This window comes from Prinia subflava, unplaced genomic scaffold, assembly GCF_021018805.1.
Source record: "Prinia subflava isolate CZ2003 ecotype Zambia unplaced genomic scaffold, Cam_Psub_1.2 scaffold_47_NEW, whole genome shotgun sequence".
NCBI lineage: Eukaryota > Metazoa > Chordata > Aves > Passeriformes > Cisticolidae > Prinia > Prinia subflava.
In genome coordinates, this window is record NW_026961001.1 from 669,162 (window position 1) to 682,925 (window position 13,764).

A 13,764-nucleotide genomic window follows, 5' to 3' on the forward strand; every position below is an offset into this window, starting at 1 on the left:
CAAAACCAGGAGCCTGGTTCTTGCTGGTTTCTTAATCAACTGGTGCTGCTCTATCGGGTCTTCACAATACCTAAGTCACACTTTGCTGAGTTTTAACAATCTACATTTTATCTCTATGGCCTTTACCTAGCAACTGAATTCCAATGTATTCTGGTAATTGGTCCTACCTAACAAGCTACACTCTGGATGCATGGCTGGAAAAGCAGGGACATGTGCACAATCCTGCTTTCAGCCTAAAGGATGAGTAGAAGATGAAACGTCCTTGAACCATTCCTTAGATGGGATAAGGAGGAAGTAAAGTTTGGAACAGTAGCTGTAACAGGATGCTAGACAGGATGCATTTACCATAAGTTAGGGAAGATTTGCAGCATTTAGCCTCGTGGACAGAGCTTCTGAACCAATTATGAATACTGCAAGGACGCATGAACACTGTGGTTTAACCAATGATGTTCAGAGTTAGGTGCATGATATGCTTAGCACAGTATAAATGTAAGCCAAATAGCTGAAAAAATGAGCAAGATTTTTAACTCATATTGAGTGTTGTCTTGACTCTGGCTGATGCCCCGGCCAACATTCTGGTGCCCGAAGAACTAAGAAGAGGAAATGGGAACTCTCAAATCTGCGGATAATTAAGAGGCAGACGGAGAGCGGGGATCAGAGCGGGAAGGTGTCTCAAGGAGGGAGATCGCAGGAATTCTGACTACGAGCTCCAGTCAGACCCGCATAGAGGTAAGACTGCTAACCCTGAAGAATGGAGTGGGAGGCGGCCCTAGGTCTGTTGAAATGTATCCTTGCCAAGCAAGGGATGAACACTGAGGAGAGACAGCTCAAAGAGCTTTTGAAATGGGCTAAAGAACATGGATATATGAAAGGAGTATCAGTGATTTTTAGCCCTGAAGAATGGAGGGAGGTGGGCGATGCCCTATGGGAAAAGACGATTAAACAAAGTAAATCAGCTAAAAAGCTGGGGATCTTATGGCATAGTATAATCAACACATTACTGCAGATGAAAGCAGAATGTAAGGTCACTCTGGCAGCTACAGAGGTGCTACGCCCTCCAGCCGCTCCCCCCCAGGTCCCTGAAACAACGACTTTTCGGATCGGAAGATTTTTTGGCACTGATCATATGCGGCTGATAAGAGGAGTGCAACAGCAGCCAAAAAGCTCTGCTGTTGACATGGCGAAAGGGGAAACAGCTGCCAAAAGGGACACAGCTGCCAAGAAAGACACACCTGCCAAGCCACCAGGTGTTTTTCCTCAGCGAGACACAGCTCCCAAACCTGTGCCAAGTCATGATGTATCAGAGCAGAGCGAAGCAGCTCGCCAGCCACCAGCTTATCCTCCACTCCCAGCTAGCGGACAAACAACACCTTGCCCCCCCTGCTCACAAGGATCACCATCCGTCATTGGGCATGCGTCACCCCCTTCACCTTTTCCTCCTAAGGAGGTTGCAAAGAATCCACCTGGTTTGGAATCAAACCAAGCAAGTGAAACTGAGCAATCAATGAAAGAAGTGCTGCAGAAATTAGAAGAGCTTGCACAACACAAGAGTGCAACAAGCCAAGCAATCGATTCAGCTGGGAGAGACAAGGGTCTCCCACAGAAACAATGGGAAGCAGAACAAGAAATGACAAAGCATATGCATGTTGAAAAACCACCTCCGATGAATCCTAATCACTCTAGCAGACCAACAGCTCCGCCCATTGGACCACTGCAAGAACCTGTGCTTATCTCCTCGTCAGAAGGAATTGTGGTAAAGTCTAAACAAGCAGGAAATAGATGGTCGGGTGTCATCCGTGATGCGATCCTGGAAGGGGAATGGCAAGCAGCCTCTGCTGTTGCTTTCCCCATAGCACTGCAGCTAACACAAACTGGACCAGCTGCAGAATGGAAGCCATATGACTGGAAGCTTTTACAACAAACAAAGACCACTGTTACCCAATATGGACTGCATTCAGAAGTGGCAAAAAACATTATCCATTATTTGTTCACCTTGAATATCGTGTGCCCAAATGATTGCATGAACATTGCAAGATTGCTATTGACACCATCACAGTACTTGTTACGGGAGAGAGTATGGGAACGACAAGCTCAAAGAGAGGCACAGAAGCCACAACAAGTGGGGGATCCCTTGTATGCAGTCCAAGTGGAACAGCTGACTGGAAGAGGAGCTTATGCAGCTACCAATGTACAGCTCACATTCCCCATACAGATGCATCACGCTGCTGCCGCCACAGCCGAACAAGCAATGCTGTCCATTCCTCATGACCAATGGGAACCATCATTTACAAATGTTAAGCAAGGCCAAACTGAGAATTTTTCCAATTTTGTAAATCAGCTGCATGAGGCATTAGAACGTCATCCTGACTTAACTACTGAGATGCGCAGTAACATGTTCAAAATTTTGGCCTTTGATAATGCCAATTCTAAAACAAAGATGATTCTCTCAATGCTTCTGAATGGTGCCTCAGTAGACAAAATGGTGGAAAAAATGGCCAAACAGGACTTGAGTCAAAATGCTGCACTCATCGCCGAAGTAGTCAAAGGTGCTGTACGAGGCCAGACACAAATACTGGCAGCTGCATTGAAGCAACAGGGAAAGAGAGTGAAGGAAAGCTGGGTTGCAAATTGCACTCGAGAAGATTCAACAGAAGAGCCCTTGAAAATATTTGAGCTGGCTCATAACTGATACGATAATCACTCTGCAAAAAGTCACCATTAAAACTCAAATTTCCACGCTCACAGATGTGCAAAGTTCGAATTCTAATTGGCATTATAAACAATGAATTGTACCCATTCTTGGCACTGTTCAGAGATACTGATTCAGATCAACGTACAAAGCCTACTCAAGAGCAGAAAGACTGTATTAACCACCTTGGTCATCTCATTTCCACTCGATGGGCTTCACGTCATTTGTTTGTGGTGACACGACCCACCACTGTGTTTGCTGTGCTTTGTCAATGGCAAAAGAAAAACGGAGAAGAAGGGAGGCCTAAGACAACAAGCGATAGCATTGACAAGCTGAATGTCAGACCTAATGTGGTGTATTTACATTGTTTGTGACAATCTTGTTATGAATGTGGTAGTTGTGATTGGTGGGCAAAAATTAAGTGTGGAAGTTACCAGTCAATTATTTTGATCCATAGGAGTCGCCTCCATTTGATTGCCTTTTGTATTAGCTGTAATGGTAATTTTTGCCTTGGAAGTCCTTGGGCAGCATTAAGAGAGTGTTTAGGAGAAGTACAGTGAGATGATCACAGTTTAGAAGGTTTGTTTGAAAACAAAGGAGCCAGACGGAGAGCCTGGATCGTTTGGCTCATCCAGCAGACTTTGAAACATGTAGTGACCCTTAGGAATACACATACTTTGTAACAGCAGTGTAGTAAGGGAGTGAGAATCCCTATTCAACATGGGGTTCCTGAAGATATTTGGGAAAGGACATGCCAATAATGGCAGCGGCGCTGTAATGGTCATCGCAATCACCATCCTTGCCACACTACACAAAGTTGATGCTGTCACAGCAGACCCTGGTAAAGCCTTATTTGACCCCAGACAAAATGTTGGGGTCACACTGGCATGAAGCCTGAATACTGCCTCTTTTTGTGCCAGTTTGGCCGTCCCAATGTCACCATTAGTATGTGTTCCGATAAATGACTCCAACATAAATTTGTTGACTGAGACCCCCATAGGAGATTTTTGTAGCAGTGAGGTAAACTATTATGAAAATAGATTGGCGATTAGCTTTACCTCGATTACTGGAAAATGTATGTATGGAATCAATTCATGGATCCCTACACTACCCTTTTATCCAGGCGATCCTCAAGAGATTGAAATTCTTGGGACACTTATTGCTCCTTCATGTTTTTATTTCAATGCATCAGCATATGGGTGGCCACTGGGGATAAAGGATGACAATCGTATAAGGCCTACTTTTGTTACAGAGTCAAATGGATGGAACAATGAATCTTTATGGTGCTAGAGCTGACTCAGAATAAAACAACCCCAGCGTCAATGATCTACCCTAGGCAATTACCAGCTGGCCTATTTTTAATATGTGGTAATCGCGCCTGGGCCGGGATACCCCCAGCACCTGTTGTGGGCCATGTACAATTGGACAAATAAACATGGCAATGCCGCACCGCCATCCTAATGCCAGTCACCCGAAGGTTAAAATACAATACAGCTGAACTAAACGCACGGCCACTGTATCCCTTGGAGAAAACTGTAATGATGAGGTAAAGTTATGGAGTAAATGGCAAGTTGTTTTGTCAGAATTGTTTCTCCCTAGAGCTACTGCTGGCAGTGCCTAGAACAATTTAGAGAAGTTAGCTTGCTGGGTTGTTAGACAGGCTAATGCTACTATTAATGTTTTATCCTTATTAGCTAAATATTTATTTAGTATGCAGCATGTGATATTACAGAATTGTGCAGCAATTGGGTTTTTTTATTAGCTTATGCTCATGGTTGTGAAGACTTTGAAGGAAAGTGTTGCATGGACTTTGAGGATCATTTTGAGTCCATCCACAAGAAAATACAGAGCTTACAGCAACGTGTTAACAAGATTCCGCAAGATGTAGGATTGGAGTCATTATGTGATTGGTTGGGCATTGGTAGGTAGAGAAGGGGATCAGTGAAAACAGGAATTGTTGTGTTATTAGTGGTTATTTTGGGAATGTGTTTGTTTGGTTGTTTGTTGTTGTGTGCGCAGAGTGTTTGCAAACGTAACAGAACAGGCATGGATTGTGCAAAAAGAAAGCGGGGGAATTGTGGATGCATGGCTGGAAAAGCAGGGACATGTGCACAATCCTGCTTTCAGCCTAAAGGATGAGTAGAAGCTGAAATGTCCTTGAACTGTTCTTTAGATGGGATAAGAATGAAGTAAAGTTTGGAGCAATAGCTGTAACAGGATGCTAGACAGGATGTGCTGACCATAAGTTGGGGAAGGCTCACAGCATCCAGCCACATGGACAGAGCTTCTAAGCCGATTATGAATACTGCAAGGATGTGTGAACACTGTGGTTTAACCAATGATGTTCAGAGTTAGGTGCATTATCTGCTTAGCACAGTATAAATGTAAGCCAAATAGCTGAATAAACGAGCAAGATTTTTAACTCATATTGAGTGCTGTCTTGACTCTGGCTGATCTCCGGAAATAGCTGAGTCTTCCAGGGAGAGGACAAAGGGGACACCAGGAAGGCACAGGGGCCAGCCCAGGAGGCCACAAGTGTCACGAGGTCCCTGCCACCTCCCCTGTGCCCTCTCCAGCTGGTGGAGGCACTGGTGGTCGTGGTGCCCACACTGGGTGAGCTGCTGGACATCGTGACCGGGCCGGACTGGGACAGACTGCCAACCATGTCCCCAAACTCCCTGTGTGCAGAGCTGAGGAAATTCACCTGGCATCTCTGCTGCACCCTGAACCACCACGGTGTCACCTCCCTGGGCCAGCGCGAGGCCACCTCCCTGCACCACACCCTGGCCGCCCTCGAGGCCAACCCAGGGGCCCCCTGGGCCCGTGCCCCTGTGACAGCCACGGTCAGTGCCTGGCAGGAGTCAGTGGCTGCACTCACAGAGAGCTGGGACCGGCTGGCCGGGGAGGCCACCAAGCTCCGCGACAACTGCAGGAACACGGGCACCTGGAGTGAGCAGGGGCAAATGGCCCTGAGGCTGCTGGGGCACTTGGTGTCCCTGTGTGACAGAGCCACCGTGTTCCCCTGGGAGCTGCTGCGCCAGCTCGGGGACATCGAGGCCACCCTGGTGGAGACAAGGGAGGCATCCCCCAGTGTCCCCAAGGCCTTGGTGGCCGCGGTGGCCGAGACTGAGCGGCTGTGGGAGGCCAGCACCTGCCTGACCCCACGTCACCTGCTGGGGGCACTTGCGGACATCCACACCCTCCTCGTGATCCCCCGTGACAATCCCGGTGGCCCTGGTGGCCGTGCAGTGGCCACGTGATGCCAAAAAGCTATCAAGGACATCTCAAGGCTTCTGGGAGGAAAGTGATGTCACTGCTGTGACATCATTGTGGTGGTGACATCATTGGGAACATCGCTGGTGTCACTTGTCCCCTCCCCCCTCTCCACGCAGTCTTTGAGACAAATTTGGGGAATTTTCTTTGAAACTGTCCCAAATGCTGATGAAAATTATTGGGCTGACATCACTGGGGACACTCTAGGGACACTTGGGGACACACAGAGACATGGGAGCAGGGGGCGAATGAGCCCTCTCGGTGCCTTGCAGGAGAGGCAGCAGTCTGGGGTTATAAAAGACAATATTAATGACGATATTAATGACAATACCATATTGGCTTTCACATTCACGTATCAGCTTTTGCACATTGTTATTGATCACAAGGATTTTGATACGGTACAATTTATAATTCCTTTCAGATGCTTTTTGGTATAACATAATCTATCAGTTGATGTGTGCACTGTGTAGCTTACAGAAATGGTAGTGTAATAAATCAATTTCATATCATAGACCTTAGCGAAAATTAAAACAGAGACTGCACAATGCTAAAATGTTTTTATATTACAAATATACTAACTAACTTTTATATGATTGTTGGAGTCTAGAACATCCCTCTGGCCACCCTGAAGGTTTGGAGACCGGACAGGGGGGTCTGGGATCTTTACAGGGGGGTCAGTTAGACCCACACAGATCCCAGGAGGACACTGACTCTGATTCCTGCCCATGGGAGTGAACACTCACATGCAGGAAGAATCACAAATCCTAAGAATTTAAAATAAGTAGTGGATGGTTTATTATAGAATATAAATATAGAAATTAGGATTCTTAGCATATGGGGCTGAAGAGACAAGATGGAGGAATTGGGGAGTGGCCCTTGTCCTCCTTGTTCTTGCTCTCGTCCCCCATCTTGTGCTGAGTTGGGTTTTAGAGATTGGCTTAGAGTAGAACTGACATGTTAGTATAGGTAATAGGTATTGGTACAATTTTGTAAATAAAAAATACGTCTCAGACAGTGGTTGGGTCAAGGGTGCCGTACATAAGGTGCGGGGCTCTCTGATCCGCCCAGTCTGCCGCGTGCCCTGCTCTGCGGAGATGCCTTGCAGAGCTGAGAAAGAACTAAGATAAGGTACCCTGCCAGGGAAGTGCCTGGCAGAGCTGCAAAAAGACTGAGATAATGAAGAATAAACAACCTTGGAAATGGATACCGGCGGACTCAGTTTGTCGTCTCTACCTCTGGCTTCAGTGTGTAACACTCAGGGCAAAGAGAAGACTGAAAACCTTATTACCTCTGGGAACAGCAACCCAGGGGAAAGTCCCAGGGAACAGCAACCTTGGGACGACCCTTATTACCTTGGGGCCAGCAACCCCAAGAAGAATCTCAGGGGAACAATAACCCTGAGATATGATAACTAATTCAGAGAATGGCATTATGTTTACCTGAAAGACAGGTATGTGCTAGGGAGGGCAGGGCCTCCCTTGGAATGGAAAATTCAAACCACCTCCCTCAGAATTATTATAATTTTGAAAATTAAGGGGTTCTCAGGCAGAAGTATGGGACTAGGAATAGCAGTTCTTTACTGGTGTGTATAACCAGGCAAACAAACAACACTAACCCCAGCATCAATAACAACCAGAAGCAGAAGCCAGGAACACTTCCCTGAGCGCGGCCCTTTCCCCTTTGGTGCAGTTCCGGGCACGGCCGGCAGGGGCGCTGGTGGCTCCCGGTGGGCGGGGCAGGGGCGATGATCCCCCCGCGGCTGCAGGGGGCGCTGTGGGGCGGGCTCGGGGAGCAGGCGGGGATGGCGGCTTTGTCCGAGAGGGGAAGGGATGGAAGGGATGGATCAGGAACTGCGGAGCTGTGGGGGAAGGGATGGAAGGGATGGATCAGGAACTGCGGAGCTGTGGGGGAAGGGATGGAAGGGATGGATCAGGAACTGCGGAGCTGTGGGGGAAGGGATGGATCAGGAACTCTGAACTGTGGCTGAAGGGATGGGTCAGGAAGGGACTGTGATTGATGGGGAGGGGCAGAACAGGCCCCAGGATGGATTAGAATGGGGATCCTTTTGTGTCCCTGCCGTGTCACCCCATAATGGGGACTCCTTGGGAGGCACCTGAACCCAGACACGGCACTCAGCAAACCCCAAAAGGCACTGAGACCCCTCTAAGCTGCCAAGGAAATTTGAGAAGGGGGCTCATGGGGCGTGCCCAGGCTGGGCCAAGAGTCCAATCCTGCTCCAGCCTAAACTTCCGCGGCTCCATCCTGGGGATTAAAAAGGAAGAGTGGGACCCCTTCCAATGGAATCTAGGGGGTCTCATCCCCATTTATTTAAAGCCGGCACCTCCTGGCAGCTATTTTCTGGGAAGAATCCCTGAGTTTAGGATTTTGGGGGTGCAGTTTTGGAGAAGGACAGCTCTGTCTGGCTTTCCCCTCCCTGCTGTGGCCTCTCAGCTACCCCAGCACCCTGGGGCTGCTGGGATTTCCCTCCTGGGGACAAGGACTGTCGCGGTGTGTGACTCTCTTCTGTCCCAGGGCACACAGCGGCCAGGGGTGCGACACCTTCCCCCTGGGGAGCTCTCACCTCCCCACCTAGGGACTCTGATGTTCTCGGCAGTGCCTATTTGGGAAGCAGAGATGGAGTGGAGGCGAGACAGGTCTTGGGGTGAACTGAAGAGGTTTATTAAGAAGATGAGCAACTGAAAAGCGAAACCCCAAGAAGCCCCAAGCAGGGCTCGGGCAGTGGGTTTTATACAGCAAGCTTAGGGGAGGGGTAAAGGGAGCGGTAAATTTAAAGCAACCAATTAGGGTCTGTATCTAGGGTGTTGCATCCGCGGGTAAAACTAACAGAAACCAATCCAGGATGTGTGGGATGGGTTTACACAAGGCGGGAAAGATAATAGACAGATAACTGAAAGTCACATAACATAACAGGTGCACGCATAACTTAAAGCAACTGAAGGAGACAAAGGAATACTAATGAGGGGGGTGTAGGGGTACATAGAACTGAATTAAGGGCACATAAAGAAGGAAAATGGGGTACACAAAACTGAGTTATTACAACAAATATGAAATCATAATAAACTAAAAATAACGCACCACCACATCTCCCCCTTTCTTTTTTCAAAAAGAAGAGTGTGTGGTGTCCAAAATCATATTTACTAAGAAAAGGAAATTCAAGGGAATTAACATTCATAGCATCCAGGAACAGTATTTGTCCTTATAAAATACTTTGCACTCTAAAGAGCTTTTCAACTTCAAACTCCAGGCCAATTTAAATGCCAAATTTTCATTTGGTAATTATGGGTTCTTGGATGCTATGCCTTTACAAAGTAAAACTTTTTTATCAAAATGACAATAAATCATTTTTATCAACACAATAACACGATAGAAGTACTAGTCTTGCTGCTTGCTTTGCAATCACTTTCTTTGATTCTCTCCTGGGCGGCTGGAGAGCAACAGGGTTGTTACAGTCTTTGCAGTCTTCACTGTTAGCTGATCGCGAACTCCTAGAAGTTCTGAGCAGGTGCAAATGCGGCAACATGACTTTCTTTCTATAACACAGCTTGACAAATAATTTAAAAATAATCAAAAATACAAGGAACATCCTGGATTGGATACAAGGTAGGAAAAATGAAATTAAAATTAGGTGGGTTTAAGGTTTAACTCAACTTGTATTTCTACTTGGGTTACTTATTCTAAAATACAAATATAAAACACAAATACAATCTAAAATACAAAATACAAAATCTAAAGTAGAGACTTAAAATAATTCAACATATTACCTCTGCAATAATACTATAATCAAGATATTAAACTGAAAATAAAGTCTATTATATAGAAAATGAAATGACTTTAAATAATATAATATTTAAATTAGCTTTCTATCACTAAACTATGAACATTGACCTTCTGCTGGGCCCTTGCAAGAAGGCAATGGACAAGGTTTAGTAAATAGATACATTAACTTATATTTTAATCTCATTAAATTAAAAGATCTTAATAAGATTGTTATAATAATAATATTAAACATATGTAGTATACATATAAGTAAATAAATATAATAAAATGTAATAACTAATATAGTAAACTAGAATATAAGGATAATAGGAAATCAAAAGGAACATTGGGAAAGGTATGACAAGGAGAATGGATGGGAACTTGTGCAGTTGCCACAAATGAATCATTAAACTTAAAACAATACTGAAGAAATGCACAGCTTATTTTGGCAAAGTAATAAAGAATTTCTTTTCGTTGGGATGAAAAAATCTTACAGACTGGACAGGCTTGCTCAGAGGTCGCGAAGGATCAAAACTTTGCGGGATGTCATTCCAAAAACTGAACATCAGTGACTGAACGCAAACTAAACGAGGAAAATGCTTTTCAATAAAAGAAGCAAAAGCATTCGAGTTAATGTGTGGAAAGCTAAAAGAGGCAGAAAGGGAATTAGGGATTGGGCAACTGTCACAAGTGATTTGGGGTTCCGGTAAAGGGGGTGACCTGGGCGCTGCCATCTTCGGGGGAGACAAAATGACAACATCCGAGTCCGGGTTTCCGGCTCTTCCTCCTCCATCGGAGGAGTGGAGTCCCTCCTTAGAGGAGGGGCCTGTAGGGCCGGAAGAAGGAGTGGGATTCGCGGTTCGGCGTCCCTTCAAAGGGGCTGACCCCTCCTCTCCCGCCCCCGGAAGACCCCTCGAAAGAGGGGTATCAGGGTGACAACGGAAGGGAGGGCGATTGAAGGAAGGCGTGGAACCGGGGACAGATTCAGGGACCGGAAAAGAAGGAGAGGCGCGGGAACGTGGGTTCCAGGCGGCGTGCGCATCGCCATCTTGGAAGGGAGAGCCTGCCTGACCCAAATTAATGGCGGCAGGCTCAGGGGACAGACAAGGGTTAAGGAAAGTCGGAGGGATTGGGGTTACGGGGGGCTTCACAGAAGCCACAGGAGAGTCTATGGGAGAGGGGCCCGACGCAACCGAATTTCGACGCAGCACGTGGTGGTAAAGGGCCTCCTTAATTATAACACAAACAGCTTTTAACTCATCTTCTAAAATCAAATTTTCCCAAAATTTCCAAAACTCAATTTTAAAGAAATCATTGATTGGGGTCCCTGGGAAAACCCCCAAAATTAAAATTATTATTTTTTTTAAATATTTTTTCTTAAATTCTCTCCCATAATTTCTTAAAATAAATTTTAACCTAACATAAACGCCTCGCTGTCCACTCAACACTCTCTGCTCCATTATCTTTTTTCCTTCCACTCTCCCTCCTCCCCCCAAAGATGCGCCCCGCGACTTACTCCCGGTTACAGGGGGTGAGAGTGAAAGGAATGGGTTGGTGAGCCTACTTCCCTCCCCAAAGGCTTTCTCTCAGATAACTTACTGCAGTTCCCCCATTGGGGCTGAGCAGGGGCAGTGAGGATTCAAAACACTCACTCAAGCTGCCGCTTTATCTGCCGCAGACACCCGTAAGGCCTGGACAGTAAGCTACCGACAATCCACCCCTTTTTTCCTTTGGGAGAAGGATTCCCCACCGGCCTGGCCAGTTCCCAACTAGTAGGGACCTAAAACCTGCGTGCTGCTGGGGCGCCACCCCGGAGCCTTACCCGTTCCAGGCGCTTGGTCCTCGCAGCACCTCGGCTCGTCGTAGGCTCAGCTGGCGCTAGTCCCCCCAGGCGGACCGCCCTGGCGCTGGATCTAGCGCTTCCCGGCTCACCACGCCTCCCGCAGCTGATCGGGTCCCAGGTCTCGATGACACAAGGGAGGACTCCCTTTCTGTTCTCGGCTCGCCGCCCCCGTGACTGGATCTCTGCGAGTCACTTACACTTACACTTACACTTACACCCCAGCCACGGCGCGCCTCTGCGCCTTCCCTCCAAGGCACTGTACCTCGCGAGGGCCTTCTCGGCGAGCTTTCTCCTTCATCCTCGGGTACACACCCCCACTGGGGGCAGGCACGAAGGAGTCCTGGAACCGCTCCTGCCTTTCGGTTCCTCCCCAGAGTCAAAGAGTCCCATGCCGCCGACGTTCTTTGCTCCCTTCCTCTTCCTCGGCGAGGCGGGCGCCCTCGAATTTGCCCGTTTGGTTCCTCAGAAGAGGCAGGGAGGCCCCTCGTTGAGCGCCAGGATGTCGCGGTGTGTGACTCTCCTCTGTCCCAGGGCACACAGCGGCCAGGGGTGCGACACCTTCCCCCTGGGGAGCTCTCACCTCCCCACCTAGGGACTCTGATGTTCTCGGCAGTGCCTATTTCGGAAGCAGAGATGGAGTGGAGGCGAGACAGGTCTTGGGGTGAACTGAAGAGGTTTATTAAGAAGATGAGCAACTGAAAAGCGAAACCCCAAGAAGCCCCGAGCAGGGCTCGGGCAGTGGGTTTTATACAGCAAGCTTAGGGGAGGGGTAAAGGGAGCGGTAAATTTAAAGCAACCAATTAGGGTCTGTATCTAGGGTGTTGCATCCGCGGGTAAAACTAACAGAAACCAATCCAGGATGTGTGGGATGGGTTTACACAAGGCGGGAAAGATAATAGACAACTGAAAGTCACATAACATAACAGGTGCACGCATAACTTAAAGCAACTGAAGGAGACAAAGGAATACTAATGAGGGGGGTGTAGGGGTACATAGAACTGAATTAAGGGCACATAAAGAAGGAAAATGGGGTACACAAAACTGAGTTATTACAACAAATATGAAATCATAATAAACTAAAAATAACGCACCACCACAAAGGACGTTCATTCCCTTCCAGAACCCCAATGCCCAGAGGAGAGTCCAGGTCAGGGGGTCCTTGAGCAGCTGCCCCACAACCTCTGCCAGGGTCTCCCAGCGCAGCCGCTGGGCCTGGGGTCCCCAAAGCCCTCAGCAAGGCCCAAGTCCCTGCCAGGAACCCTCAACTCCCTCAAACCCAGCATCCCCCACAGCCCCTGCAAGTTCCCCCCATGGCACCGGCCATGGCCATGTCCCCAGATTTCACTGGCCATGCCCCACCGTGTCCTCACCCAGGGCTGTCTCCCCACCAAGTTTCCATCCCTGTCATTGTCCCTCACGTCTCCATCTGGGCCAGTGTCCCCATGTATCCCCAGAATACATGGACACGTCCCCTCCATGTCCATGTGTCCCCATGTCATTCTTCGTGTCCGTGTCCCACTGTGTGTATGTCTGCCCATGTCGCCACCCATGCATTAGCTCAAGGTCTTTATTTTTAGCCCACTGGTGGATATTTAAAAGTCATGAAGAGAAATGAAAAGTAAGTCAAGGCAAAAAGAAAAGCATTTCTGTGTCCAAGCTGGCTGACGATCCACGTGCTTAGGTGGGACAGAAGAACCTTTATTGGAGGGGTTTGCACCCCACTGTCTTCAAAATATTGTTCTTTCCCCCAGTGCATCCCCATTTGGCAGTGGATCACACCCTTGGGAAGTAGGAAATCAAAATCCTGGAATCCCTGAGGTTGGAAAAGCCCTCCAAGACCATCCAGTATTCCTTGATGCCACCAGAAAATAGGATTGAACGCAAAAGATCTTCTGGGGTTGAAAATCAACAAATCCACTCTCCCCAAGGAATTTCCAATGTTGGTCTGTGTTCCCATGGATGTTCCTGCCCCTGCGTTCATCCAGGTGCCTACAGGGAGACAGGAGGATGTGGAGCATCCCAGCCAGGTGTCTTCCCAACAGGGATCACCAGAACCACGGATCACCAGGGCTCTGCCCAACGGGGGTCACTGGGGATCATCCAACGCCGATCCTCCCACGGGGGATGGAGCTGGAGCAGCGCACGGAGCTCTTCCCGCTCTCGGGGCACTCACAGGGCTTCC

At 47.9% G+C, this 13,764-nt stretch overlaps 2 protein-coding genes across 5 annotated transcripts in view; one reads left to right on the top strand and one right to left on the bottom strand.

Annotated features, from left to right (window-relative positions):
* Positions 1 to 13,764, bottom strand: part of LOC134565370 (zinc finger protein OZF-like) — a 270,401-nt gene that overhangs the window by 216,587 nt on the left and 40,050 nt on the right. The gene's annotated exons all lie outside the window — the stretch shown is intronic.
* LOC134565362 (uncharacterized) overlaps positions 1 to 13,764 on the top strand; it is a 52,299-nt gene that overhangs the window by 3,445 nt on the left and 35,090 nt on the right. Inside the window, exons 3-4 of one of the 4 annotated variants that reach the window (XM_063424888.1) lie at positions 589 to 729; positions 1,007 to 5,129. The exons of 2 other annotated variants lie outside the window; for them this stretch is intronic. In XM_063424888.1, coding sequence (XP_063280958.1) covers positions 1,007 to 2,689 — 1,683 coding nt within the window. In that variant the 5' untranslated portion in view covers positions 589 to 729 and the 3' untranslated portion in view covers positions 2,690 to 5,129. Of the gene's footprint in view, positions 1 to 588; positions 5,131 to 13,764 lie in introns of those variants that run through there. One more of the 4 variants, XM_063424887.1, reaches the window with a different exon arrangement.